General features: G+C 36.2%; 1 protein-coding gene across 2 annotated transcripts; it reads right to left on the reverse strand.

The window, feature by feature from the left end:
• Positions 1-257: 257 nt before the first annotated feature.
• KIAA1191 (KIAA1191 ortholog) lies at positions 258-26,655 on the reverse strand. Of its 2 annotated transcripts, none has more exons than XM_074292171.1 (9): positions 26,339-26,655; positions 25,216-25,334; positions 23,908-23,984; positions 20,188-20,378; positions 18,265-18,382; positions 9,641-9,765; positions 4,181-4,287; positions 3,188-3,330; positions 258-1,478 (listed from the first exon to the last, which is right to left on the reverse strand). In XM_074292171.1, exons 3-9 carry the CDS (start codon positions 23,936-23,938, stop codon positions 1,276-1,278), a joined length of 918 nt encoding a protein of 305 aa, XP_074148272.1. In that variant the 5' UTR covers positions 23,939-23,984; positions 25,216-25,334; positions 26,339-26,655; the 3' UTR covers positions 258-1,275. The 2 variants fall into 2 exon arrangements, with proteins under 2 accessions (XP_074148272.1, XP_074148273.1); XM_074292172.1 differs by having other exon boundaries at positions 25,216-25,365; positions 26,299-26,575.
• Between the last annotated feature and the right edge of the window lie 1,044 nt (positions 26,656-27,699).

A 27,699-nucleotide genomic window follows, 5' to 3' on the forward strand; every position in this document is an offset into this window, starting at 1 on the left:
GCACAAAGAAATTACAAACTCTACAAATCATCTAACCCTGTAGTATCTATCTTTTTCCTTTCAAAAACTTATAATGCAGAGAATTTTATTCTCAAATCAAGATCATCCATCATTAAAAAATAGTACATACACACACACAAAATACAAAGGGCCCATTAGATAATGGTGTTTCTCCTTCAAATAGCATTTAAGGGAGCACTCAACAAAACCAAACCACAAAACAGATAAGTGATGAAAAAGGCTTCCAAGAGACCAAAGAGATGTAAAAGGATATTAAAATCATTACTTCAAGCATTTTTGGGAGAAGGGGAAGAACAAAGGGATGAGTTTAGTTTTTTTTTCCTCAAAGAGAAAAGCTTTTATTTCTCCTAGCAGCTCATCCTTTTCTAATAAGAAAAGGATTCAGACCAATGAATTCACAGGATGATTTATCTCAGAATTTTAAAAGGTTTCAGCTATTCCTCTACAGCACAAAACATTGCACAGAATCTCCCTTAAGAATTAAGAACAAAATAAGTATTAGTCTCTGAGCTTAGTTTGCCATCTATTGCTAAAATGGAGATCACTTAATTCATCTATTAAAGACAATGATTTCACCATTCATGACAAATCACATTTCCTTAGCGTTTGGATCTTTTCTATCTGAATGATAGAGCTAAGCTGACCAAATTTTCCACTTCAAGCCCTTAATTGAAGAATTAATAATTTTAAATATTTTTTTACACAAATGTCACAGGAGAACAGCAGTCTCCACTTCCAATAGACATCTCCTGTTAAGCTAGTGCTTCTCTAGGAACTAGGAAACAGGGCTCCTGAGCCAGTGCCTTGATTCTAATGTGTTCTAGAAGAAGCTATTATAGCACCCAAGATGGAAAACAGAAATGTTGTTTATCAAAGAAAAGTACCACCAAACAAACATTTATCTTGAATAAATATGTAGAACAAAGTCTACTAGATTTTAATTATTTCCCTTTCCCTCTGCCATCTAGTTCTATAGATCAGAAATTGGCTGTGGTTGACTATACTTTGAGAAGTTATTCAGACCAATTTGGGGACATTACAGAATAAGTCTTCCTACATTAGAAAGATTCAAGCTTTACTACAAATATTATTTTAAGAAATAATCACATCTCCCCAGAAATATTATTGTGAATAGATGACATCTTTCCTACATCAAGTGCAAAGTGGATGGGAAGAAAAAAATTCTAAGATACTCTCTCTACATAACAGTTGTTCACCAGGAAAAGCAACTTTTGCTCATATGAAAAGGGAGCTTTAGAACCCTGTAGGAGTTAGCACATTCATATCCCTTGGTTTAAGATTATGGGTTCGTGGAGGTTTCTTTCCTTCCATCACTGGCAGGTCCATCTTAGGTGGCTTAAAGGTTGCTGGGTCTTCTGCAATTCTAGTTGCCTGAACTCGAATGAGCTCCATTGGCGATGGCTTCTGAGTACCTCTGAAGGATTGGACACTGAAACCTGAGTGAAATAATTACAACCAGAGAAAACAAATTATTTCCATTTCTGAGATTGGAAACCTAAGACAAAAACTAGTGGTAGGAAGATCAAAATTAAAGCTATAAACACACCCAACAAGTTAATTTAGAGACCATCTTGGAAACTGCCATGGAAACAGAGTTTATAAGATCCGTAGAGATTATACAGCATAGTGGAAAAACTCCCCAGCACCTCAGAACTAAGAGGAGAGTGGTCCTTGGGAATCTTTGTGATTGTAAGGTAAGTCATTTTACCTTTGAATCTCCATTTCTCCAATAATAAACTGATGTTATAGTACAAATCTTGCTGTGAAAACCTAAAACTCTCAAGAAATCCAAGTTATTTTATTTTTTGTTTATGTCAAAATACCTTTCATAAGCATTTAACACATATGAAGTCTATCAATGTAAGCAATAATGGTACTATCCCAGAATATCTAGATAGCTAGGTAATAAGGTGGATCGATGAAGTAATAGGCTCAGAATCAGGAAAAGTTTAAAATATGATCTCAGATATTTATTAGCTATGTGACTATGAGGCAAGTCACATAGCTTTGTTTTCCAGAAGTGTAAAATGGAGATTATAGTACCCATATCTCAGCATTATTGTGAGGATCAAATGGGACAATATTTGCAAGTGTTTACCAGAATATCTGGCACAAAGTATTATATAAATGCTTGTTTGCTTCCCTTTTCACAAACTTAATTGCTTCAAAAAAAATTCTCACTTCAGCAGGACCAGGATCATTATATACTTCAACAACAATACTATATGATGATCAATTCTGATGGACGTGGCCATCTTCAACAATGAGATGAACCAAATCAGTACCAATAAAGCAGCGAAAGAACTCTGGGAGATGACTATGAACCACTACATAGAATTCCCAATACCCCTATTTTTTCCACATGCATTTTTGATTTCCTTCACAGGCTAATGGTACAAAATCCAATTCTTTTTGTACAACAAAATAACTATTTGGACATGTATACACATATTGTATTTAATTTATACTTTAACATAATGTAACATGTATTGGTCGGAGGGGGAGGGAGGTGGGGGGAAGGAGGGGAAAAACTGGAACAAAAGACTTGGCAATTGTCAGTGCTGTAAAATTACCCATACATATATCTTGTAAATAAAAGCTGTAATTAAAAAAAGAAAAGCAAAAAAATTCTCACTTCCATCCCTCATATCTACCCTAAGCCTGATCTGTTTTAAACAATCCAAAATTCAACTCAGAATCAGCTATTTTCATAAGCAGAGATTTGCTTTTTATCACTTTAGTATTTGAGAAATAGTTTGGCATAATAGAAAAAGTATGGGATTAGGAGATCTGAGTGTGAACCCCAGTTCTTCTACCTGACTTATGCAATCTTGGGTAAGTGTGATACCACCAACCTCAGTTTCTCAATAAATAAAGTGAGAAGGTTTAGATCATCTCTAAGCCTTTCTTCTACTCCTTAACTCTATGGCCATTTGGTCTTAAGGTTTGCAGAACAGCATCTTATGTGATTCCTTAAGTGCTACATTAATGACATCTACTAAGAACTAGTTAATGTTACTACCAATGCTAATAAGGAACTACCAGCAGTGTTAGAATGGGAACTATCCAGAGAGCCAACACAAGCATCTTAACTATGTAGGTTTCCTCTTTTTTAGCCCAAAAAAAAGTACCCCAAACATAATACCTGAGTCGGATTTCTGAAGCGTTCTTGTTCCAAAAAGGCTCCACTTTTCAGATGAGGGTTTGTCTCTATCTCCATTTCCAGTGTCCATGCTGCTGACATCTAGGCCCGGTAAAGAAGTAGAAGATCCATGAGTAAACCAGCCTCTGAAAGGAAAAGTCACATGCAAAGTCCATAAGGCACATAAGAAAAAGGCCCCATAAAAACCTCTAACATCCTATCTAATGATCAAACTTTCAGTGAAGAACTGGAATATGAAAATCATGGCTCATTGCTACTGTTCAGTAAGTTAAAATCTTAACTTTGCCCTAACTCCAAAGATATATTCATTTTTCTTGGCCCTTCTACTGAAAGAAATCATCACCTTCCCTAACTTATCTAGAATACAACAGGTAAGTTTATGCCTTTCTATACCTACAATCAACTTAGGCACAAATGAAGCAACAGAAGACAATATAAAATTACACCCCATCAGAATTAAATAAGCATAAGGTATTCCTATGACACTAATTTCCCTCATAATCTATCTTCACTCTGAGTTTTCAAAAGATCTAGTTAAAACTTTAGGCAAGATATGACAGGATACACATTCTTTACTGTAGTGCTACACATCTCAAGTTCCAAATGTAATCTATTCATTCAGAAACTGTACAGGAATATCTGAGTAGGATGAAACAACAATGCTAAATTCAGAAAACATGACCTACCATCAAATGATGAAACTAGATGACATAGTGGATAGGTGCTAGACTTATACTACTCAAGAAGACCAGAGTATAAATTTATAAATAAATCTAGTACAAACTTACCAGGACAATTCATTTACTATCTCAGTCTGAATTTCTTCATCTCTAGTGTGGAATAAAAGCATCTATTTCACAGGGTCATTGTTAAAATCCAAAAAGCTAAGTTTTTAGAGTCTACAATGAGACTAACCCTAGCTCTGAAAGTTTTGGTGATGATTTTGTAGGGAGGAATACTGGCGAATTAGCATACCTGGGCTTTTGCCTTGGAGAAGAATGGGGTGTACTACTTGGAGTGGACTGGGTTGAAGCTGTCAGCCTATCTTCTTTTGTCATTTCTCCATTTTGTAACTTCAATTTCTGTTTGAAAGAGGGGGTAAAAATGCCATCTTAAGTTGATAACATAAGGGAAAAACCACTGAACTGCAAATTAAAGAACCTGAATTCCAATCTCAGTTCTGCCATTTACTGTACTGCTTTCCCCTCCACAGGACACTAACATTTATAGCTGAAAGGTAACTCAAAGGTCTTCCAATTCAATTCCCTTCTCATCTGAGAAACTGAAACTATGAAAATTTAAATGATTTGTCCAAAGCCACATAGGTAATGAGGAGCAGAGGTAAGACTGAACTATAGAGCGAACTCCAAACCTCACCCTATGCTACATAATCTCCCTCTGAGTACTTCTTATTCATCAAAATAGAGATCATGATACTTGTATTATCTTCCAAGTTCCTGTAAAATATCAATTTGTATTGAGGTGATACAAAATGAAATAAGTAGAGCCAAAAAAAAATATACAAAATCAATACAATGTTAGTTGAAAGAATGACCTCAAATCAATCAAAATTAATGTTGCAAAATTAAGAATAAGAATGCCCCCCAAAAGAGCCATGAGAACACACTGCACTGTTTCTTTGTAAAAAATCACGTTTTTGGGTACTGAACAATGTATATATTGTCAGATTTTTTTTCAATATATTGATTTATTTTTTTCTCTTAAAATAAATTTATCTTGACATTTTTCAACATTACCAGAACTTTTGGCAGCATTCCCTTCCTTTTCCCCATCTCATATAAGAAAGAAAAAAAAAAAAGGAGGAAGGAGGGAGGAACCATCAAAACAATTAATACATTGAAAAAGTCTGAATATATGTACTGTTCTCTATCCTTTGCAAAGGAATGAAGCGGAAATGACTTTTTATTCTCTTTTTTCCCTCCTCTAACACAGAAGTGAAGAAAGGGTATCTCATCCTGTTTTTCTTTTTCTTTTTTTAAATATTGGTTACATGGGATAACTCTCTGGGAGAAGGTAGAGAGAGAGCAATACAATGATAAACTTAAGAATGTAAAACAAAAAGATATTTTAAAAATGTATTTAAAACACTACAAAAATGAGGGTTGTCATTATATATGTCAATTAATCTGTCTTTGAGGCAGCTAAGTCATTTTCACAAAGGCAATGCTATATAGCATTAATGAACAAAAAAAAGTTTGAAGTCTTTAAAGTCCTACTTAATAAGAAGCAATTATTATTTTTCAACTATACAGATAAATATATGTAGTTGGCTGAAATAAGTGGGTAAAGAAGGTGAAAGGTATAAGACAAGTTGTTCAAAATGGAAGAATATTTGACATTGATAAAATGCAACCAAGACATCCTAAAGATGAAGATAAGTATCTGGGAACAAAGTGCGCAAGGAACTTGAACAGAAACAAAAAGTGTCCACAGTAGGAAAGAAGATGGTTACCAAGAACAGAGGTTATCACAGTTTAGAGGACCGAGTAAAAATATATGCATCCAAATAGGAAAATATTTGAAAAAAAGGAAATGCATCTAAGCCCAAGTGAAAAGGATTGTTTTCCCAAAAAACATTTATTAAGGGAACAGTATTGCAAGGGGGGAGCCCCAATATCATATGTTAAGAAGAATTCTTGCCTTGAAGTCCTAAAGCCTGGAATGAAATCCTGTTTATAATTTATTAAGCAAATCTTTTTCAGTTTCCTCTAAGATGAGGATAACATTCATACGACCTGCCTCACAGGGTTATTTTTTTTTAATTGCTATATAAGCCAGAAAAGTGACACTTACTTTTATGTATCCTCCCAAAATTCCTAAATGATTCATTTATAATTACTAATGTGGCTGAATGAAAGGGCCTATTCCCCTAAGCATCTGGTTAGTTCTTCAGAATGAGAAAACACACATCAAAATGTTTCTTATAACCTGTCACAAGCATTTACAGTATATGCACCTGACTTACATACTATACTACTTATATACTAAACATATATTTTATGGAAATAGTAGAGACAGAGCCAAAAATCAAACAATTGGTTTTTGAAGGGATGCAATTTATAACAATGATACAATTATAGATCCCAAATAACAGGGTTAATGATCAAAAGTAGAAGTTTCCCTCCTTTATTACATTTCTATCTCTATTTCTATTTTCTATTACTAGTACTACTATCATTTTCTCTTCCCTTCTTCCTCTGTTGGAAATACTGCTTTATTCACTACTTTCTAAAAAATAAAATTTAAAAAAAAAAATCTATGATTTCAGCAGTGTAGATTTTAAATCAAACCAAACCAAACTACAGCATCTCCTGTCTTAGATTTTTCTATAATTTATAGAACTGAAGCAAAGTGAAATAAGCAGAACCAGGAGAAAAACAGACACAGTGACTCCAACAATGTAAATGCAGAGAACAGTAATGTCAAGATAAGTAGACCCAGAGCTAAGGGCCATCAAGCAGGTTGAGCCCTGAACTTAATCCTCTGTGCTTTAGGCACAAGGCAAAGTTCACTGCTTTGACCAGCACAGGGTGTTCACTGAAAGATTTATGCCCCCTATGTCCCAGGAATCAAGAGCCAATGTGCTACAGCTTAAAAGCCTCTGTCACCTTTCTTGACATGCTCATATAACAGCTAAGTGAACTAAATTAGTTGCTAAAGTCCCCTTCCAGCCAGCCATGCTAAGTCTGTTTCTGTTTGTGTCTATGAGACTGTCCCCACAGGACCCAGGAGGCATGCATTATCCACATGAGGCTGCCTCTTATATATATATAAAGGACTTCCTTGCTCTGGTGGGGGGAGGGAGGAAGGCTTTCACTTGCAATGTGCTCAATTTGAAATCTTTTTATGCCCTCCCTTTCCTGCCTCTTGCATGCTTTGTAAGGCAGGTTAGAGGCTAGTTCTGGTCCAGTTGACAGTAACAACAAAACTGAATGTTATATAATAATGTTATATAATATAAGAACAAATCTTGGCTCCCAAAAAGGAAAAGATTCCAAAATTCTTTTTGCAGAGATAGTTATCAAACACTGCATAATGCAATTGTTCTTGCTGTATTACTTAATCTTCTGACAAAATTTTGAAAAAAAAAAAAAAAAAAAAAAAGTAAAAATTTTCCATAAGAGGGGAGCAATGATGCACATGATAAATGCAGCAACATAAAACTGACATATTAATTTCTTTTTTTTAAAGGCTCCTTTCAGGGTTTGAGGTACTCAAAAGAATTTATTCCCCTCAAATTCTAATAGTGACTCTTCCTATTTAGCTGGTTTGGCCCTTGGTTTCACCAAAGTTTAAATATGTGTCATATGCTAGTACTTACTGGAGACACAAAGAAGGAGAAGGACAGTACCCTTGTCTTCAAGGAGTTTACATTTTCCTGGAGGAGATACAGCTCACACACATATATATGTAAATACAAAGTAATTTGAGGAAAAGGAATCCATTGTACCCCAGAATCAGAAAAGATTTTATGCAGAAGATAGAACCTCAGCCTTAAAAACAACAACTAAGGATTAATTCTATATAGGAGTTAAGGAAAAATGCATTACAGAGATGAGGGGCAGCCAGTGCAAAGACAAAAATATATGGCATCAAAGAAACAATAAGATATTAACAACAGAAGGGAATAAATATGGCCTCTGTATCAGCTGAAAGTGTCCAGATTATGATAAATATTGCAAGAAAAAAGAAAGTTAATCAAAACCTAAAAAGGTTAAATCCTATGGATTGCAGGTGTTTCAGAGAGAAAAATTTCAATGTTCTGATAGGACAGAATACACATAGTAATATAGCTGTGGAACTTGAGGTAGTTGATATTGGAAGGAGAGGTTATTTGAGGGAATGCTAACAAGTCTATGAAAATCCTCAACAGGAAGGCTTTTTGGGGTAGATTGCTTCACACATTACTAGAACCCGATTTAAAATATCTTGAAATGATAACTACAGTTAAGAATGGGATATGATGATCATAATAGACAATATACCCTAAAGGAATGTTGTGAGTAATGATGATTAGGAGAATCTTCCCCCTCCCCCCAAGACAACTGTGACTTGCCCAGGATCACACAGCGAGGACTGTTAAGTGAGTGAGGCCACATTTGAACTCAGGTCCTCCTGGTCAGGGCTGGTGTTCTTTCCACTGTGCTACCTAGCTGCCCCCAATTAGCAGAATCTTAAGGAGCAGTGAGGAAACTAGTCTTCTCCTAATATATATGGGGAATAAAAGAAGAAATAACCCATGAAAGAAAAAGAGGTCAGGAATGCAGTATTTTCTGTTAAAAATACAAGGTTAGCCAAGAGACAATGTCACCAACACCAATGTCAGCCCTTTAAGTTTTATCTGACTTGCCAATTTGTAGTTCTCTAGTATTACATTTAAGACACCAGAGTCACCTCCATAATACAATGAGACATTAAAGTAGGAATCAATGGAGTAAATGTCCCATAATCATATAATTATGATTAATAGTCATAATAAAAAATGGAAATTTATCAAATAATCTGTATTTTTAAAGTAGATAGTTTTAAAAGATTTCTAATGGGGCATGGTGGGCATTTTTACTTTTTTGTGGCTCTAAATTTTCTCCTCTGAATCAGTAGCACTCAATGAAAAAAAAAAAGTTCCCTACCCTCTAAATAATCATGTTGAAGTTAAACAAGGACAGGATTGTTTACTTGTGTTTAATTGACTGCTACCATTTTACACAGAAATCTGGTGGCATTACCAAAGAACTTGATGGTCAAGAGTTGAAAGAACAGCACAATATATTTGTGATGAAGATCAAATAATGAGATTACTATTTGAACCCTTATATTCCTAGACAAGATTTCCATGGAGATCTTTCAGCTCAAACATGAGCGGAACAAAAAGGTTTTTAACAATATCTAATAATATTTCTTTTTCCAAAGGAAAATCTCCCATTTTCCTGGGTCCCATTACTAAACACCAATTTCATATAGAAAGAGATGAAATGTTTAACATATATTGGATTACTTACTATTTAGGGAAGGGGATGTGGGGGAAAAAGAGGAAAAATTTTTGCAAAGGCATAAAGTTATACATGCATCTTTTGAAAATTAAAGAACTTTAACAAAAAAATTTTAAAAAAAGAAAGATGAGAAAACACCAACAGATTTCTTTGACACTTCAACAAATTCAGCCTGAAGAGGAAATATAACAAAATGATCATTTATTGGCCTCAAGTCAATCTGCATTCTACAGAATAAAAGCTGGACTATTACATTACATGAAACGAGAATGATTATTTTGTCAACCTTCTCTTCACAGGGTAGTTGTGACTATTAAGGAAATATAGAAATCAGCTTTTGTTAGGTGAAATTATGTACTATATTTTTTTTTGTTGAACTTCTGCAAGTGACATTTTCTAAATCATCCAAGCTGTTTTTACTCACATGGACTGCCTCTGCCACACGGTGGTACTTGGCTTCTTCTGTGGTGAGGCCTTTATGGGGAGTGTATCCTGCATCTCTTAACCCTGCCTGCTGCTCAAAGCGCTGGATGCTCTCTTGTGTCTGTTCTGAAATAAAAGACAAGTTTGCAAACACATAAAAAGAAGCAAAGATGATCCACACATTAGCAATGAAAATGTGATTGCACTGAGAAAAGTGACTAATGAAAAAAGTTCTAGAACTGAGGATGAGTCAACTTGCCCCACTTTTTCCACTATCATCAATAAAGAAATTGAAAATAATACCAATAACCTCAAAAACAGTGACGGTAATTTCAAGATAAAAATAAAATCACCTAAAAGTTATCAAGTAACAATTCAATTTTATTTCTAGAGGACTTGAAATTAAAGGGATTCTTCAAGCAACTTCCAATAGGGCTGTATGAAGAGAAGGTTCCCCAGCAAAACAATGAAATTCTCACCAAACTGAATAATCCAAAGGGAAAAAGGTATATATACCAAAAAAAAGAGCAGGATTTTTAGAATACTTTTTGTATAAATATTGAGATTAATATTTATGTTGAATTTTCCTAAGCTTCTGTGTACCAACTGATGCAAGTTTGATAATGAACCCCTTTTATTTTTGACAGATTAATCATTCCTCCATTTTAAGACCATCTTAAAGTAATTAAAAATTAATAAAATTAATAAAAATTAAAATTAATTGCTTTATTGGTAAAAAAAAAAAGAAAAGAAATTCAATAAGAAACTAGTGACTTCTTCCACCTTAGAGATCAACCAGAAAATTAAGAATAATAGGAAAGGGCCCTCTCCAACACCAAGTGGGCACAGCCTTTCTAGCAAGTCAGAACTGTATCCTGGACAGCAAAAACTGAGGTCTTTCCAGAGAATTCTGAGAAAGGATGAAGAGCCAAAAGTGCCCAACATTGTGTCCTGGGATACCAATGAGGGACATTAAGGTCCAAATTAAAAAATTCAGGAAAGCCTATCCCATAAGAGGAGGAGATTAGTATAAGATCTCAAAGCAAGACCCACAATTTTACTGAGAAGAAACAGGAAGGGGATCCTAGAATGAGTACAAAGTTCCAGCTCAAGAACTAAAGCAACATCAAAAATTATTACAAATCTAAAGATCCCACAAAAGAAAAGACTAACTCTGTAATAATTGCAAGCAATGATAATTCAGAGGGGGGAAAAAAGATTTCCTACAAGGACTACATAAACAAATAGGAGAAATGAAGCAAGACATAAAAAAAAAAAAAAAAAAAAAAAAACTTACAGAAAAAAGTACCCAAGAAATGGACCAGACATCAATGACTCCATAGGATATAAAAAAATATTAAAACAAAATCAAAGATTGAGAAAATAAAATATAAAATCTGATATCAAGAACTGGCCTGGAAAAAAAGATCAAAGGCATTTTTTAGGAATCAATAATTAAATTCTCTGAAAACCTTGTAAGAGGGAATGGAAAAGCAGATATCACAGTTAAAGAAATCATAAATGAAAACTGCCAATCAGAAGTCAAAGTGAAGAATGGAATCTATTTTGGCATCATGGCTCAGATGCTTCATCCTGAAACTTCCTTCAGCTCTTGTGGCCTGCTGTATCCTTAGAACCTCCATTCCTTCTGATATTCTGCTTCTGACTTTCTAGACTTCAACACCATCTTCCCAAAGGTTTCTGTCCCACTCCCTTTTTCAGCTCTCTTTTGTGTGGTCTTCCTCTGTTTCTTATAGAACAATAATAAGGGAACTTACATTCTAACAATCAGGGGCAACTAGATGGCACTTAAAATAAAGTACCAGGTCTGAAGTCAGGAGGACCTGAGTTCAAAAGTGTCCTCAGACACTTAAAACTTACTAGCTGTGTGACCCTGGGCAAGTTACTTAATCCCAATTGTCTCAGGGAAAAAAAAAATTCAAATAAAACACATTTCTACCATGTTTAACATATATTGGACGATTTGCTATACGGGGTAGGAGAAGAGGGGGACAAACTGGAACACAAGGTTTTGCAAGGACTAATGTTGCGGAATTATCTATAGATATGTTCTGAAAAATAAAAAGCTTTAATTTATAAAAAAAGATTTCAGAAAGCATGCTATTTTTGAGTCTATTCTCAAAGTATGAAGAGAAAGGAAAGGTAAAGTAAAAAGAATACCCCAGTATAGAAGGGAAAAAGCAGGTAAAATATTTCTCAAAATTCAGATAAAGAGATGGGACAGGGAAAATAAGCATCAAACCAACCTTCCTGTTATCTGAGACAAAAGACCAAATTCATATACAAAAAGAAAAAAAGAAGTTATATAGAAATATAGCAAGCACAATCAATAAATAAAATCAATAAAAAAGAGAATGGGGGAGAGGAGAGTCAGCAGGGAGGAAGAGTTATGAAGGAGGCTACTACTTAGGAGCAAAATAGCTACACATGGAAAAGAGCAAAAGCTAAAAGATGCTCTTGGATTGCCTTTTAAACAAGTGAGGAATGGTTGAACCAAAGTGTTAGAAAATTATCATGCTATAAGAAATTATGAAGGAGATTTCAGACAATCCTTAGTATGAACCAGCAATAAAGAGGGCAAAACAAGAACAATTTATACAAGGACAGCAACTTTTAAATTAAATTTATTTTTCAATTAAGCATTTAATTGAGAACATGCTTCATCATCAGTCTTCTGGAATTATGGCTGATTCGTCTTTTTAAATAATATTACATTTTTTTCCCCAGTTACATGTTAAAACAAAGTTGAGTTCCAACTTCTATACTCCTTCCCTTCTCTCATCTCCACAAGAGGGTAAGCAACCCCTTAAGTTATACATGGGCAGTCCATAAAACATTATGATATTATTCATTTTATATAAGACTTAGGGGGAGAAGGGGTAAGGAGAGAGAAAAGGAAAGAATAAAAATAGTATGCTTCAAGCTATATTTAGACAGTATTTTCTTTGGAAGTGGACAGCATATTTCATCATAAGTCTTTTAGGAAGTCATATTGCTATATTGCTGAGAATAAGTTAATCATAGTTGTTCATTGTACAGTACTGCTGTTACTATGTATATACAATACTGCTGTTATTATGTATAATATTCTCCTGATTCTGTTCACTTTATTTTTTGCACAGTCCATGAAGTCTTTCCAGGTTTTCTAAAATCATTCTACTTTCATTTCTTAAAGCACAATAACATTCCATCACAATCATATACCACAACTTGTTTAGTAATACCAACTGATGAGGAGTACCTCAATTTCCAATTCTTAACCACCACAAAAAGAGCTGCTATAAAATATTTTTGCACATACAAGTCCTTGCCCTCCACCCCTCTTTTTAAAAATCTCTTTTGGGATACAGAATTAACAACGGTGTTGCTGGATTATTATATTTTCCCTTCTCATAATATTATTAATATTTTATAATATTAGTCAATCTAACAATTATAAGGCAGTACCTCAGAGTTGATTTTCATTTGCATTTCCCTAAACAGTGATTTTTTTTTTTCATATGAGTATAAATAGCTTCATTTTTTTATTTGAAAACTGCCTGTTCATATCATTTCCAATTGGGGAATGGCTTGTCTTATAAATTTGCCTCAGTTCTTTTGTGTATTTCAGAAATGAGGCCTATATCAGAGATGCTAGTTGTAAAATTTTCCCACAGTTTTCTGCTTTCCTTAGAACTTTGTTTGCATTGCTTTTGGGTTTTTTTATGTATATGTAATACATATATTATGTGATCAAAAATATCTATTTTCCATTTTATAATGCTTTTTTTGTTTGGTCATAAATTCTTCCCTTCTCTATAGATCAGACAGATAAACTAATTTGCTCTCCTAATTTGCTTAGGGATCACACTTTATGTACAAATCATGTAGCCATTCTGACATTACATTGATATACTGTGTGAAATGGGAATCCATATCTAGTTTCTGCCATACTGTTTTCCAGTTTTCCCAGATTTAAGTAGAATTGTCATTTTTATTATTTATTATATATATATATACATATATATATGTGTATAGATATTATAGATATTAAATATAGTATACCTGTTTATTATATCCACTCAGTCTATGCATGAGCAATTAATATTTTTTCCAGTTTAGTTCTAACTATTTTGGTAAAAAGTTTTGTAATTCTGTTCATATAGTTCCTGGGTTTGTCTTATCAGATAGACTCGCAAGTATTTTATGCTGTCTATAGGTATTATAAACGGAACTTCTCTATCGCTTTCTTTTGAATTATGCTGGTAATATATGGAAAGGCTGATGGCTTATGTGTATTTATTTTGTATTTTGCAACTCTGCAAAAATTGCAAAAATTATTTCTACTAGTTTTTCAGTTGATTCTCTAAGTATACCATCATATCATCTTCAAAGAGTGATAATTTTGTTTCCATTGCCTATTCTAAAATTCTAATTTTTCTTCTTTAATTGCTATAGCTAGCTTGCCAGTACGATATGAATTATAAAAGTAATAATGGGCATCCTTCCTTTACTCTGATTTTATTTAGAAAGCTTCTCGCTTATTTCCAATACAGATAATGCTTGCTAATGGTTTTAGATATTTTATTTATCATTTTAAGGTAAGCTCCACTTATTTCCCTTATATTCTTTAGAGTTTTAATAGGAATTGTTGTATTATGATTGAACATCTCTTGAATATGCCCCCTTTTCTCCAACAATGCTATCATTATGGTACATAATGAATAAATGCTGGTTGTCAGCCTGTCCCAAATCTCTTCCCACTTCAGTTAACCCTCTATTCATCAGCCAAAGTGATCTTCCTAAAACCTTGATTGTGGCATGCTATCTTCCTTAACCCCAACCCCAATGAATAGACTCCAGCCAGTGGCTCCCTATCTCCTCCCCATTGTTTTAAAATCTTTTCTTTGGTATTCAACATCCTTTAACCTAGCTCCTTTCTAAGTCTTCTTAGACCTAACTTAAGCCCCAAGTGCTCTGCAATCTGTCAACAATCACTTTGCTGTTCCTCAAAAGACACTTCATCTCCTGACACCAGGAATTTTCACTAGTTGTCCTAGTGCTCAGAATTATCTCTACTCATCTCAATTTCTTGGTTTCCCTAGTTTCTTTCAAGTCCAAGTTAAAATCTCACCTTCTACAAAATCCAATTCTGACCCTCTTTAATTCTAGGACATTCCTTTTGTTGATCATTTCTACAAATTGATTCATATCCTACATATACCTGGAATGCACATGTTTATACACTATTTGTACCACTAGACTGTGAGACCCTTGAGAGTAGAGACTATTCCCAGGGCAGGTAGGTGGCACAGTGGATAGAGCACCAGCCCTGAAATCAGGAGGACCAAGAGTTCAAATTTAGCCTCAGACATTAAATACTTATTAGCTATGTGATCCTGGGCAAGCCACTTATTTGCCTTGCCAAAAAACAAAAAATTAAAAGAAAAAAAGTGAGGAGCCTGACACACAATAGGTGCTGTGCAACCCTGAAAAAGTCCCTTTGCTCCTCAAGGTCTTAGCTAGAATATTAAGTGAGTGAGCTAGACTATCTTTTTAAGGTTCTTTTCAGTTCAAAAACATGATTCTTATATGTAAATAAATCTATTATCTGCTACATGTTTTTTACTGGCTTCCAGTTAAACAACCAAGGTTCGACTTTTCTCTATAATAGACACTGGCCAAGTCACTGTGAACAAGTCACTGAGCCTCTGACCAAGCAATTCTTTAAGACTTTGAGATATGGAAGAGTTAGTGACCTGAATCAGTGGAAGAAGTTTCCACACCAGCAATTCCTGGATGGAATTGCAATATGGTCAAAACCTTCCCCCAAAAGCCAGGTGCACAAAACAGTGTTAAGTATATATGAAAACGAGCAATTTTAGAAGTACAGCAAAAGAATCTAACATATAAACAGTTCTCACTAAAGACAAGCATTTTAATATTTCAGGTACTAAAGATTTCTGTTGCATTCCAAAGTATAATATGCATGTTAGTTGCTATATTCAATAATAACTCTCTCGCTAAATAAAGTCCAGGTCTTCCTGAAATATCCAGAAACACATTTTCCCAAAAGCATTAAGATAATTTAGCAAGACAACTCCATGTTTTCAACCAGGCTCAATATCTGTATTCTCTATTAGATCAAATCTTCCATGACATTAGCTATGAATAGAGTCAGCATTCCCAGACTTGGAAGAACACACAATTAAGGCTGCTAAAAGTATTAACTAATCTCCCTAATTGCAAACAAAACCCACTAAATCTGACTTTTCATTTTCACATAAGTTCCTAGTCAGTTAACAACCAAGAGATGTCCTTTTAAATTGTGAAATACTGTGACTATTTGATATTTTAAGCTTAGGAAACTGCCATTTTCATGGTAATGTAAAGACTAATCCTGGACAACCTTTCTAAAAAATGTTAAGTCCTTCTACAGTATCTAGAACACCAATCTAATGTCTTCTTTGATCTTCAGCAAGTCACTATTTCTTTGGGTCTCAGCTTTCTACTTTGTTGAATGAGGAAAATGGATTAGATCAATGCTTTCCAACATAATTTGGTCACAAAGTATTTTTGCGCTTGAAATACATCAATGGGAAGCAGTCCACAGTCAAATCCATGGACCATCCAAGAAGCTGGTACACGTGTTTATAGTTTAACTCTGGCTCCCACTGATAGTTGTTTGCAAAAAAAAAAAAAAAAATCATAAGGAAGAGGTAGGGAGTATTACTTTTAATACCTCATGTTTTAAGGTGTAGCTAGATGGCTCAAGGAATAGAGCTGGACCTGTAGTCAGGAAGACCTTGGTTCAGATTTGGCCTCAGACACTTATTTAGCTGTGTGACTGGGCAAATTAGCCTCTGGTTGCATTAATCTATTGGAGAAGGAAATAGCCAATCACTCCACTAAAAAATAAAAATAAATAAAAAAGATAACCTTATTAATATGCTATGGTCCAACAACCAACTTCACATTTCAGGGGTTGAGTTGTTTTGTGTACATGCATATGTATAACAGGGTTGGATTTTTTCATGGTTGCCTGCTCCTCCAAGGGCAGGCAGGTATGAACTTACTGATTATCTAAAAATAATAGGCACTATGAAACTGGGTGCAAAAGTTAGGGCAGAAGCTAACAACATGAGGGAGACTAAATGCCTAGTACAGAATATTCCAAATAAGTGGACTCTGCCAGGTAGGCTGGAAGGAGAAGCAAGCTCTAAATAGCTTTCTAGTATAATTCATTCAATTTCCTATTCATGCTGCAGAGCACACAAAGGTTCTGTGAAAGTTTTAGAAAAACTTCTCATCACAGCACCATAGTACAGTAGAAAGAATAGTGGAGTCACAAGATTTAGGTTCAAATCTAAGCTGTCATTTACTCTCTGGGGGTCTGCCAGAGATAAACTGGATAAGTTCCAAAGCTACTTTCAGCTCAAAATTCTATGACAACTTTCAGAAAGTTTATCAGTAATAATTAAAAAGGTCTATGTTAGCAATCACTGCACTGTACTCACATAATGCCCACATCTACTAGATACATAATATATATTGTGCTAGACTGCTGCTATTCTTCGATCAACATTGGAACAGCCTTCACAAGTTTTGTAAAACAAAGTAATCATTGATTAGCAAGGATTTTGATATCAACAATGTGCATGAATTTTCAATCACTGCTGAATCCTGCTATTATTCCAATACTGGTTTCCTAAAACTGCTTAGACAAGTATGTCTGACCTTGGAAAGAAATCAGAGAAATGACATTGTGCAAATCAGTAAGTAGGAAGCATTCCTTTGTACCTTACTCCTGCTTCAAAAAAAACAGCTGACAAAGCTCTAAGCCAAGTCTATGCAAATAAACATCAAAAACAGAAGAGTGAAATTCCATTCCAACAATTATTAACTTACAGACTATCCTTCATAACTATCTTAATAAAAAATATAAAAAGCAAGCCTAGGCGTGAATTTCTTAAAAAGTTAAGACCTCCAACTAGATCACAACTTCAAACCACAGATAAACCATCAGTATATTCATTATTATATTATATTCATTATTAATATATAATAATTACTAATACTAATTACTCATATATTTATTAATTACTTTTGATATAAACCCACTTCCCCAACCACAAATATGAGAACTAAATTTGAAAGCAGAAAAATTGGATTCAATTCCAGGCTCACTACTTATTCCCTCTGTGATGTCAGGCAAATTACTCCACCTCCCTGTGCCTTAGTTTCCTAAATTGTAAAATGAAAGGATTAGAATTCCTTCTTACTCTAAATCCCATGGACTCATGATTCAACTATTTTATATTTACAATTTTGTAACAGTTTTCTCCTAAAAGAAAAATTAAATTCAAATAAATATTTTCTAAAAATAGACAGGCTGGCAAAACTGCAAAAAGAAACAGACATCTGAATATATCAATATATCAGCTTAAAAACTAAGTTTAGGAGATGCTAACTCAAAGCTAACCTTCTATAAACTTCTATATAACCTTCCACTTCTTGCACTTTGAGGAGTTGCACCTGAAAGTTTATTTGAGGTATTTTGACCTCCAACTAACATCCCCATGTTCCCAGCTCAACTCTTACAAAAGGTTAAGAGCACATGCTTACTTGTAATTAGAGAATTCATGATGACGTGCGTAGCCTTGGCCTTCACCACTGGGACCTTGTTCATTTGATCACTGGAAGCTGAGGGGGTTATGGAGAAACTATTTTCTCCTTCCTCAACCTGTGCAGGGAAGGGTGAGGAAACACTTTTGAAATGGACAGGGATGAAAATTAGTCACAAATTCTGTTTGCAAGGTCTACTAAAATGTACCTATTCTACTTCATAAGTAGAAAAACAGAACTAGAAAAGGGTTTTGAACAAATGTATTGTTAGTTTTATATTGTTAACTAGATATAATTTCTAGATTTTTAGAAATGAATTGAAAGGAGGATAGGAGAGGTTACTGAGGAAATTATATCAATGGACAGCTGGTATTGTGAGCATGGGGGAAGAAACAGAAAAGAAAATTAGCTAATTTGTCCATATTCAGTGATTAAAGAATTTTGAAAGAACCACTGATTAGAAGAGATATATAATTAGGGAAAAAACACTATAGGGTTTAGATAGCCTATAGAACCAAATATCATAAATCAGTAAGAACACTAATTTGTAATTTTTAAGTGAAGGACTCAATTAAAAGACTAAAAACAGTAAAATGGGAATCAAAAGTATCTGTCTCTCTGTATAACACTGGGCAAAAGCACCTATGCTAAACTGTATAAAGGGTCACAAAGTGAGAAATTCCTTCTGGCTCTTAATTTTATGATCTTCTCATCCTTCATGATGTCCATATTCTAAGTGCCTAACTCAATGCTCAAATATTTGGGGAGAGTAGTAGGAGGGGAATAGGTTGATTCTCTTCCCTTACACCAGAAGACAAAGATGAGAGAAGGAAAGAGGAAAGATAGAACAAGAGATAGAAGGTATTCTAAAGCATTTCTCAATCTCAAAAGATTGAAGTTCAAGATGTCCTCATCAAATTGGATAACTGTCCACTGCAGCTTAAAAATGTTCCATGTCTACTCAAGAAACAAATGGGTAAGCTATCATGCTTTTCTGTTCTGTTTCCTTATATCTCTCTCTTTAAGAGTCAGGAAAAGCTCCCAAGAACCATAAAGGCAGCTGACCCCACAAGTAGAAAAAGTTTCTTGTACTTCTGGTCTTTGGAACAAAACTCATTTAACTTCTGGTCAGCTACCTCCTAGGTCTAATCATTCATCCTTGAAATGCAGATATAACACTTGCCCAGATTGAAAGCTACCTTTTTAGACTTAGCATGGAACATAGCAAGGAAGAAACAATAAGAAAAAAGCTAACCTTGTAGAGGTTAGCTTCACCAACTGAAATTAGGAAAATGAGTCTGGTCCCACTCATTCAGCACCTTTTCATGGCCTACCAAGCAAAGTCCAAACTCCTGCCTAGCCTTCAAGGTCATTCACAACTGGAACTAACTTACTCAACCTTCTCAAATTACTCTTACCTCTTTCCAATAAGTTCTACTACTTTCTATTCCCCAAACATTACCTATCCTCTACTGCCTTTATGCCTTTATTCAAGCTGTCATAAACCTATAATGAATACTTTAATTCTTTTAACCTGTTAAGTTCCTAGCCAACTTTATATAAAGTTCACTTCAATGCCACTTCCATGAAGACTTCCCTATTCCCTATAATTGAGACTAATCTCCACCCAAAGCCTAAAGAGAATTTTGTTTTACACCTCTCTAATGTATTCATGACCTGACACTGTGTATTATAATGATATAGATAAGTCATAGCCACCAAACAGACTAGTATCTTAAAGGAGTGCTTCTTAACTAATCTATTTATCTCCTGTGCCTGCCCATGTTCTGTACAGAATAGATACTTAATGTTTGTCCTAAATGTTATGTCACTTCCCAATTGTTCTAACCCTCAAATTTCTCCCATTCTTAAGAAGATAGAGAGATATACTAATTTCTACATAAAACAACAGCTATTAAATACCTTGGAAAGCTGTTGGTACTTCCGATCTGGGATGACCGGCTTTTTCCACAGAACCTTACTGCACATGTCAGATGAAGGTGGAGTCATCGGTGTGGGATCCTCCAGGACATCATCATAACTGAATGCCCGACGATGCATTCCAATTGGCAAAGACATCTTGCCTAGAAGCCCACCTGTACTGTGCTCAATAGCTAAGAACAAAGATGTCCATAATGAGGAACACAGGTAGTGATACATTAGCTAGTGTACAGTCATATCCATTTTGAATAAGTTTTATATATCAATTCTTTCTGAAGTCAAAGTAGAGGAAAGAAAAACAGAAAACCCAAATGCTACCACATCAAAACAGCAGCACCCATTTGTAAAGACAAGGGGTACATAAAGGATTCACATTACAGCAGCTCTGATACTTACTACTTGAAATATTCTAACAAAAATTATCTTCCCCTCTCTGGACCCCTAATTCAACCATAAAATGAGATTTGGACTAGGCAGTCTCCAACGTTCCTTCCAGCTCTACATCCTATGACCTTATATAACAGGTTGTCCACAAGAAAAACTTATTAAGAATCATTCTATGGCAGGTGACAAAATATCCTTATCAAATATCACTGTACCCAAATGCAAGTGATTTTTCAACTCCACTATAAGTACTTCCCTAGGGCTATCAAAGCCACATTAATTACAAAAAATTGATATCTGCAAAGTACCCCAGCATGATATGTATCAGAACCTTCTTCAAATATAACATAAATATAACAGTTTTAAGTATTCAGCATTATCCAGGCAGGAGAACATAGCTCAAAATCATTCAAAGTTCACTTCCATTGGCAAAAACTGTCACATTCCAAACTGATCCAAAATAAATTGGTGGAAACTTGTTAGATTTGACCTTTAAAGGCTGAGATACAAGGCAACAACAATACTGTTACCTAATTCCAAAGTTGTTCTCAGTTGACAGCTCCCTCTTTCATGCTGTGGTAGGGTTTTAAATAAGTTTTCTAACCAGGGATACAAGGTTCATTTATTTAGTTTGCTCTTCAAATTAAGATTATTGTTTAAATTCTAGATTAAAAGATGAATCTGCTTAATGCCTAGTTAACTCTGATCTTATATTAAGCAAGAGATCTAGAAACCCAACAAAAAGCACTTGGAAAATGAACAGATTTCCAAATATAGGATACCATCAGATTCCATTTCATTTGTCAGGTGGCCAATAGTTAACAGTAAGGCACTAAGTAACAATCTTTTTGCTTTTCAGTCTATATATCATAATAATTATAGCAGTTATCAACCAATGCCTCATTTTCTCTATGTCTAGGATCCTTCAGTGCTGGAGCAGCTGGGTGGCACAGGGGATAGAGCATTGATCCTGGAGTCAGAAGGATCTGAGTTCAAATAAGGCTTCAGACTTGACACATTCTAGCTATATGACCCTGGAGAGATCACCTAACCCTAATGTCTTGCAGAAAAACATAACAAAAAATTACTTTAGTTCTAATAAACTTCAATACTATGAAACAATATAAACAAGGGTGACCCCAGAGGAAGTGGTCAATGAGTGAAAAATATGAAATCAGTCCAAGTTGATGTCATCTAGGATTCTGAGTTGATTCCATACTAGGAAAATAATGCTCATGTAAAAGATTTGGACTAGATGGCATCTAAGGGACCTTCTAGCACAATGATACTGATACTTTGTTGGATAAGCTTGGGAGTGAATTGCAAAAGATACTACTCTCTCTCTATATATATAATCTAAATATCAATACTGGACAACACTATCTTACTCGTTCAGTCTTTCTCTGTTGTCTGACTCTCTATGACCCCATTTTGAAGCATTCTTGGCAAAGATACTGAAAAGTGGCTTGCCATTTCCTTTTCCAGCTCATTTTACAGATGAGAAAACAGAAGCAAACAGAATTAAATTATTTGTCCAGGGTCGGTTATTAGGTATCTATGGCCAAAATTGAACTAAGGAAGATGAGTCTTCCTGCTGGAGGCTCAGCAAGCACTCTATTCATTGTGTCATCTAGCTTCTCCACATTATCTTATATTCAAAAGTAATTTAAAATAATTAAATTTAGCAGCCAAAGCAAAATTAATAACCCTTTAATAACTCTAGTGGTTCCCTATAGCCTCCAAGATCAAATATAAAATCCTGTTTGGCATTCAAAACCTTTAATTTTGTCCACCCATAATTCCAGTCTTTTTAAACCTTATAGCCCCAAAACATACATACATACATAACACACACACACACACACAGTTCTCTCATCTTGTGACACTGGACTGTTCCTCTCACAAGACACTTACTTCATTTCCCAAGTCTGTGCATTTTCACTAGCTATCTCCCATGCCTGGAATGATCTTTCTTCATCTCTACCTCCTTAAACTCCTACCTATATTCCTATTTCCTACAAGAAGGCTTCCCTAATCCCCCTTACAGCTATGCTTTTCCGGTTTATTATTGGCAACCTATTTCGCATATAACTTGTTTGGACAGATAGTTCTTTCCATGGTATCTCCCCTATTGCTATTTGTGAGATCCAGGAGAAAAGAGACCATTTTTTACCTTTCTTTGTATTACCAGTACTTAACATAGTGCCTATCATAGAATAAACACTTAATACTGCTTGAAGATTAGATAACAAAGGAAATATGTTGACTCTAGGGACTAAGAATTTAATTACTGGTCTAGGATAGATCCAGAAATCACAACAATAAAAAAATCCAATCATCTCAACAAAAGTAGCTAATTCATAACCAATCTGAATACCTTGTTTTTTTTCACTCCTATTATCATTAGGTTAAAAAAAAAAAGAATTTGTGAATTTTATTATGCATGATTATATTTATTAACACTCATTTTGGAATTAGCAAATACTGTTCTTCTAAATGAATCTTTGTGGAACAGGTTTAGAAAGCCACAAATCTTTAATTAACTGAACAAAAAAAAAATCTTGTCTTCCCTTTTCCAATGTCAGATAAATCACTAAAATCTTTCTACTAATCACTGCAAGGAATTTACTTTAAGAGTTCATCTCATCCATCTTCCTATGAAATAGGATTACTTTTTCATAACTTCTGACCAAATCCAGATTTTATCCCTAATGACAGGACTGACTTGTTCTAATGTTCCCCATGCTTTATAACCTGTCAGTTTTCCCTCAGATCTGATCTCAGTCCTAACTACTTATTCTATGGTCAGAAATTCATAGCAGACTAGCAAAATACAAGCTCTTAGAGCCTGAGTTTCCCTCTATTTTGAAAGAGTAGAGAAGCCCTGAGGGGAGGGACTGGTATGGTCTATACTTTTCTATAGCATCTAATGTAAATAGGTAAATGTAAATCAAGGAAGAGAGGTTTGATAATTTGGTGGAAAATAAATGAAAATCAGTAATGTAGGTTCTAAACAGCTTCTGCTAAATCACTAGCTGTAATTCTTAGGCAGGTAATGCCCCTGTCTGGGCTTCATTTCCCTATTTAAAAAAGGAGGGATTTGGACTAGCTTCCTCCAAGGTCCCTTCTTGCTGTAACAATCTGAGTCCATGAAAGAATATAAATTAGGATAATCACTTTTATCATTTAAAAAATACTAACCTGATCTCAAAACAATTTATAAATGAAATGTTAGCTTCAAATGAAGTGATTCTTTCCATAATAACTTAAACAAATGAACAGATAAAGTATGATTTTACTAAAAAGAATTGAGTTTACCAGGCACGTCTGGCTCACTGGATGATTCCATGAAAGACTGATCCAGATGTTTCTCTAGATAGATACCCAGGCAATTCCTGTCATCAAACATATTAATAAAGCACATATTCATAGGCTGAAAACTGAGAAAACAAAACATACTACAAAAATTATTATTGATACTTCAATAAATATAAGTGAATTTGAGAATAGTACAATGTAAACATACCATTTATGGATAATTGCCAGAAAAAATGCTATCTAATCATGTTAATGAGTTCTTAAATAACACAAACTATGTAAATTGATTTAAGCAATGTAAACATTCTGAAAGGCCACCACCCGACTCTTTCTCAGCTTATAATCTAAGACTAGGTTCTTAACATTTTTTCTATCAATAGACCCCTCTGGAAATCTAATTAAGACTATGAATCTTAGAATAATGTTTTAGTAGGAATAAGTACATAGGATCACAAAGAAAGCCAATTACACTGGAATAAAATTATGGAAATATTTCAAATTCCAAGTTGATGGTCCCTCTAAAAGCTATCCATTAGGAATTCCTTCTCTAACCTATTCCAAGCAATACTATGTAATATTCTCTTTAAAATGAAATGTTTTCCGTTTTGATTTCCTTGGGGTCTCTGGGAGCAGTAATCATCTTAAGTGTAGCCAGGTGTTAAAGTCTAAATTCTTTGTCTCTTTCAAAGTCTTGTCTCCTTTCCTGGGGCCTGGTTAGATTTCTTTGAGGCCTATCTCTCTCCTTGGTTCTGTGAGCTTGAGCTCCTGCCTCCTTCTCTGCCCTCTGAATTTCTCTGAATGTCTCTGAATCCAAAGGTTTGTGCTTCAGCCTCCAACCCCCACAAAGCTGGAAGATGGAATGAATCTGTCTCAGCTTTTAAGAGCTTCTGAGTTTTTTGGCCCTGAGTTTCTCCCTCCACTGTGTACACTCATTCCACACTGAGTGTACACCAATCATATCACTAGGAAACCATTATTTGTTGTAGGATTAAATCAATGCTAAAGTAGATTTAACCATTGTCTCAAGTACCTTGTTTCAGATTCTGGCCCATAACATCTCCTTATAGATTATTGTCTATCAATTCCACTGACTTAATACCTTATAAGAATCCAGCAATTGACCTGTGTCTTGCCATGACTAAGTTCAGGAAGGTTTATCACTAGTTTGCGGTAAAGGTTTCAGTTTTTAGCCAAGGTACATCCCTGGAGACCATCTTCCAGAGGCAACTATGGACCCTTGAACCAAGGCCTAACCTTATTGGTTCCCCACCCCATTAAACAGTAGTGTAAACAGTTTAATCTGCTTACCGAGGAGAGGTCTACGGGAAGTTATGCAGATGAGACAAAGATGTCAAAAGGGAACATTCTGCAGCTAGTGTTGAACTAGCAGAAGGTCCCAAGAAGTTCTCATGCAGAGGCTCTCCAGACTAGAATTAAGAAAGAAAACAAAGTCTTTTACTAACTTCTCTCCCTTTCAAAAAAAAAAAAAAAAAAAAAAGCCCCATTCTGATATCACACCCAAAAAACCTCAAATTCAATGGCAAAGCCGGAGTGTGTTTGCCTATAGTTATAACAGTTCTCTGAAAACTGTTCTTACACAGTTCTACCACAGACCCCATTAAAACAGATGCCGAAACAGGAGTTCACCAGACCTCAAAACTCACTGACTTCGGACTTAGCTGTGATTCAAGAATCACTTCCTGCCCCATGAAACCGCAGCAACTACCACACTCTGACAAGTGGAAGTGCCCCAGGCGCTGTTCCTGACAGTCAGAGGTATCTCTAAAAGAAACACTGGGGCCTGGCCTTTCTCACTGGACGCCCGGAGTTTTCAGTTTCCAACCCTAAGCCCCTTCCCAGCTCTACGTAGTCTCCCTTTCCCCCCCTCCTGTACAAACGAGGCAAGATGGAAAAGACCATCTGCTTTTCTCCCATCCCGCATCCCCCACCAAACCTTCCACAAAACCTACAGACTCTCGGGCTGTCCCCCCTCACAACCCGCTCTGCTGTAACCCCTACACATCCTTCTGTCCATAGCAGGCCCCGTATCTGCACAGGCACAAGACTTCCATCCCCATTCATAAACTTCCCTTTACTCCCTTAAGCATAAGGAGGCCTGCGCCGGCCACTCTAAAACGTCCAACACGCTGGTGTCTCCCCACTCACACCCAGGAACCCTCGTCCCAGCAGCGGCCCCAGCAGGACGCCCCACACACAACCAGGCCCCCATTCACACTGCAGGCCTTCTGACCGGTTCCCCAAACCCCCGGCACCACAGCCGTAGATACACACACACACATACACACACACACATTTGCGCACTGACATTTTCCCCCAACTATCCCCCTCGCCTCCGAGAGCCGCCTCCCACCCCCACCCCCCACTCCGCACTCCCCCCTGCCTCCCCCCCTCCCCCGCCCTCGTCTCTTACCAGCAAGGTCTCCTGAGGAGGGGAGGGATAGAGGAAAGGGAAGAGGAAAGAGACGTCCGCAGCCCGAGGCTCCGCCACGGACAGAAAGCTGAGACTAACAAGGCTCTAGGCCCCCGTCACTCGCTAAGCGCCGAAGCACGGGGCGAACCGAGGCCATGACGCAAGCCGCGCCAAGACCCAAACGGACCTCAGCTGGGAGAAATAGAGCGAAGTGGGTCAGAGACCACAATCCAGACTTATAAACGCCGCGAAGATCGCGAGACTTGGGGCGAGAAGTGAAATTGCCGGCTGCTCTCGGGAGGAAGGGGAAGAGGGAAGGGAAGAGACGGAAGAAACGTAGGGACGCCACTCCGAGGGCCTCTGGGAAATGTAGTTCCAAGTGAAAAAGCCGGCCCTAATCTAGCTGTTGACCATTTATTGTGGGTGGTTAGAGCACCTGGCCGCTATGCAAAACCATAAAGTTACGGCTTCCTTCCCTCATATTTCATCTTTCGTTTTCATTTATTCATCATTCAATAAACATTTATAAGCGCCTACTATTAGTAAGGTGTAGATTTGGGAACGAAAATGAGGTTAGGAGAATATTAATTAAAAAAATAACTTCAAACTTCGTGTCTAATAAGCATCTCTATCTGATTTTGTCCAGACAGGACGCATTTTACGAACAGCTCCTCACTTCTTCCTTGTCAAAAGTCCCGTTCCCTTTCAGTCCAATCTCCATCAGCTTCCCGAAGCCAGATGTGACTGTCACTACCCCTACTCCCCAGCAAACCGGGGAGGCTTCCAAAGTGCCATTCTCTCCTTGGCGGTTAAAATCCTCCACAACCCGTCCGTCCTACTTCCTACCTCAACAATCCTCCTTTGGGTCTTCTCTCTAATTATCTTCTGCCTTTTGTGGCTGCGCATAAAGTGCCCCCGCTTTCTTTATTCTTTTCTTACCCCCCCCCCCACTCCAGCTTCCAGCCTCCCAACCCGATCTCTCCAAAGCTGCAGGTCCCTAGTGCTGTCACTCCGCGTCAGGTTAAGAGTCATGAATGCCCCTGTAGGACGGCTCCCTCGCACAAGACCAAGATACCAGGCTGTGTGAAGATGTTTAATAACAATGAATCACAAAACAGGGAAACAAGAATTGGCGGTGCAGTAACAGCACTTAATACATCCTATGATTAGCATAGCTAGTACAATACAAAGAGATGACTAGAGGAGAAAGAACGCATCACTGATCTGGGGAAGCACCGACATGCAGACCTCACACTGGGGAATCCCGCATCTCGGCCCTGCAAGTCCCCGCGGGGAGGGTCCCAGGCGGAGTCCTCTCCATGGGAGGGGGGGGGGTTCCAATTGGGGTATGATCTATCATG

This window comes from Sminthopsis crassicaudata, chromosome 2 (assembly GCF_048593235.1).
Source record: "Sminthopsis crassicaudata isolate SCR6 chromosome 2, ASM4859323v1, whole genome shotgun sequence".
Classification (NCBI taxonomy): Eukaryota; Metazoa; Chordata; class Mammalia; order Dasyuromorphia; family Dasyuridae; genus Sminthopsis; species Sminthopsis crassicaudata.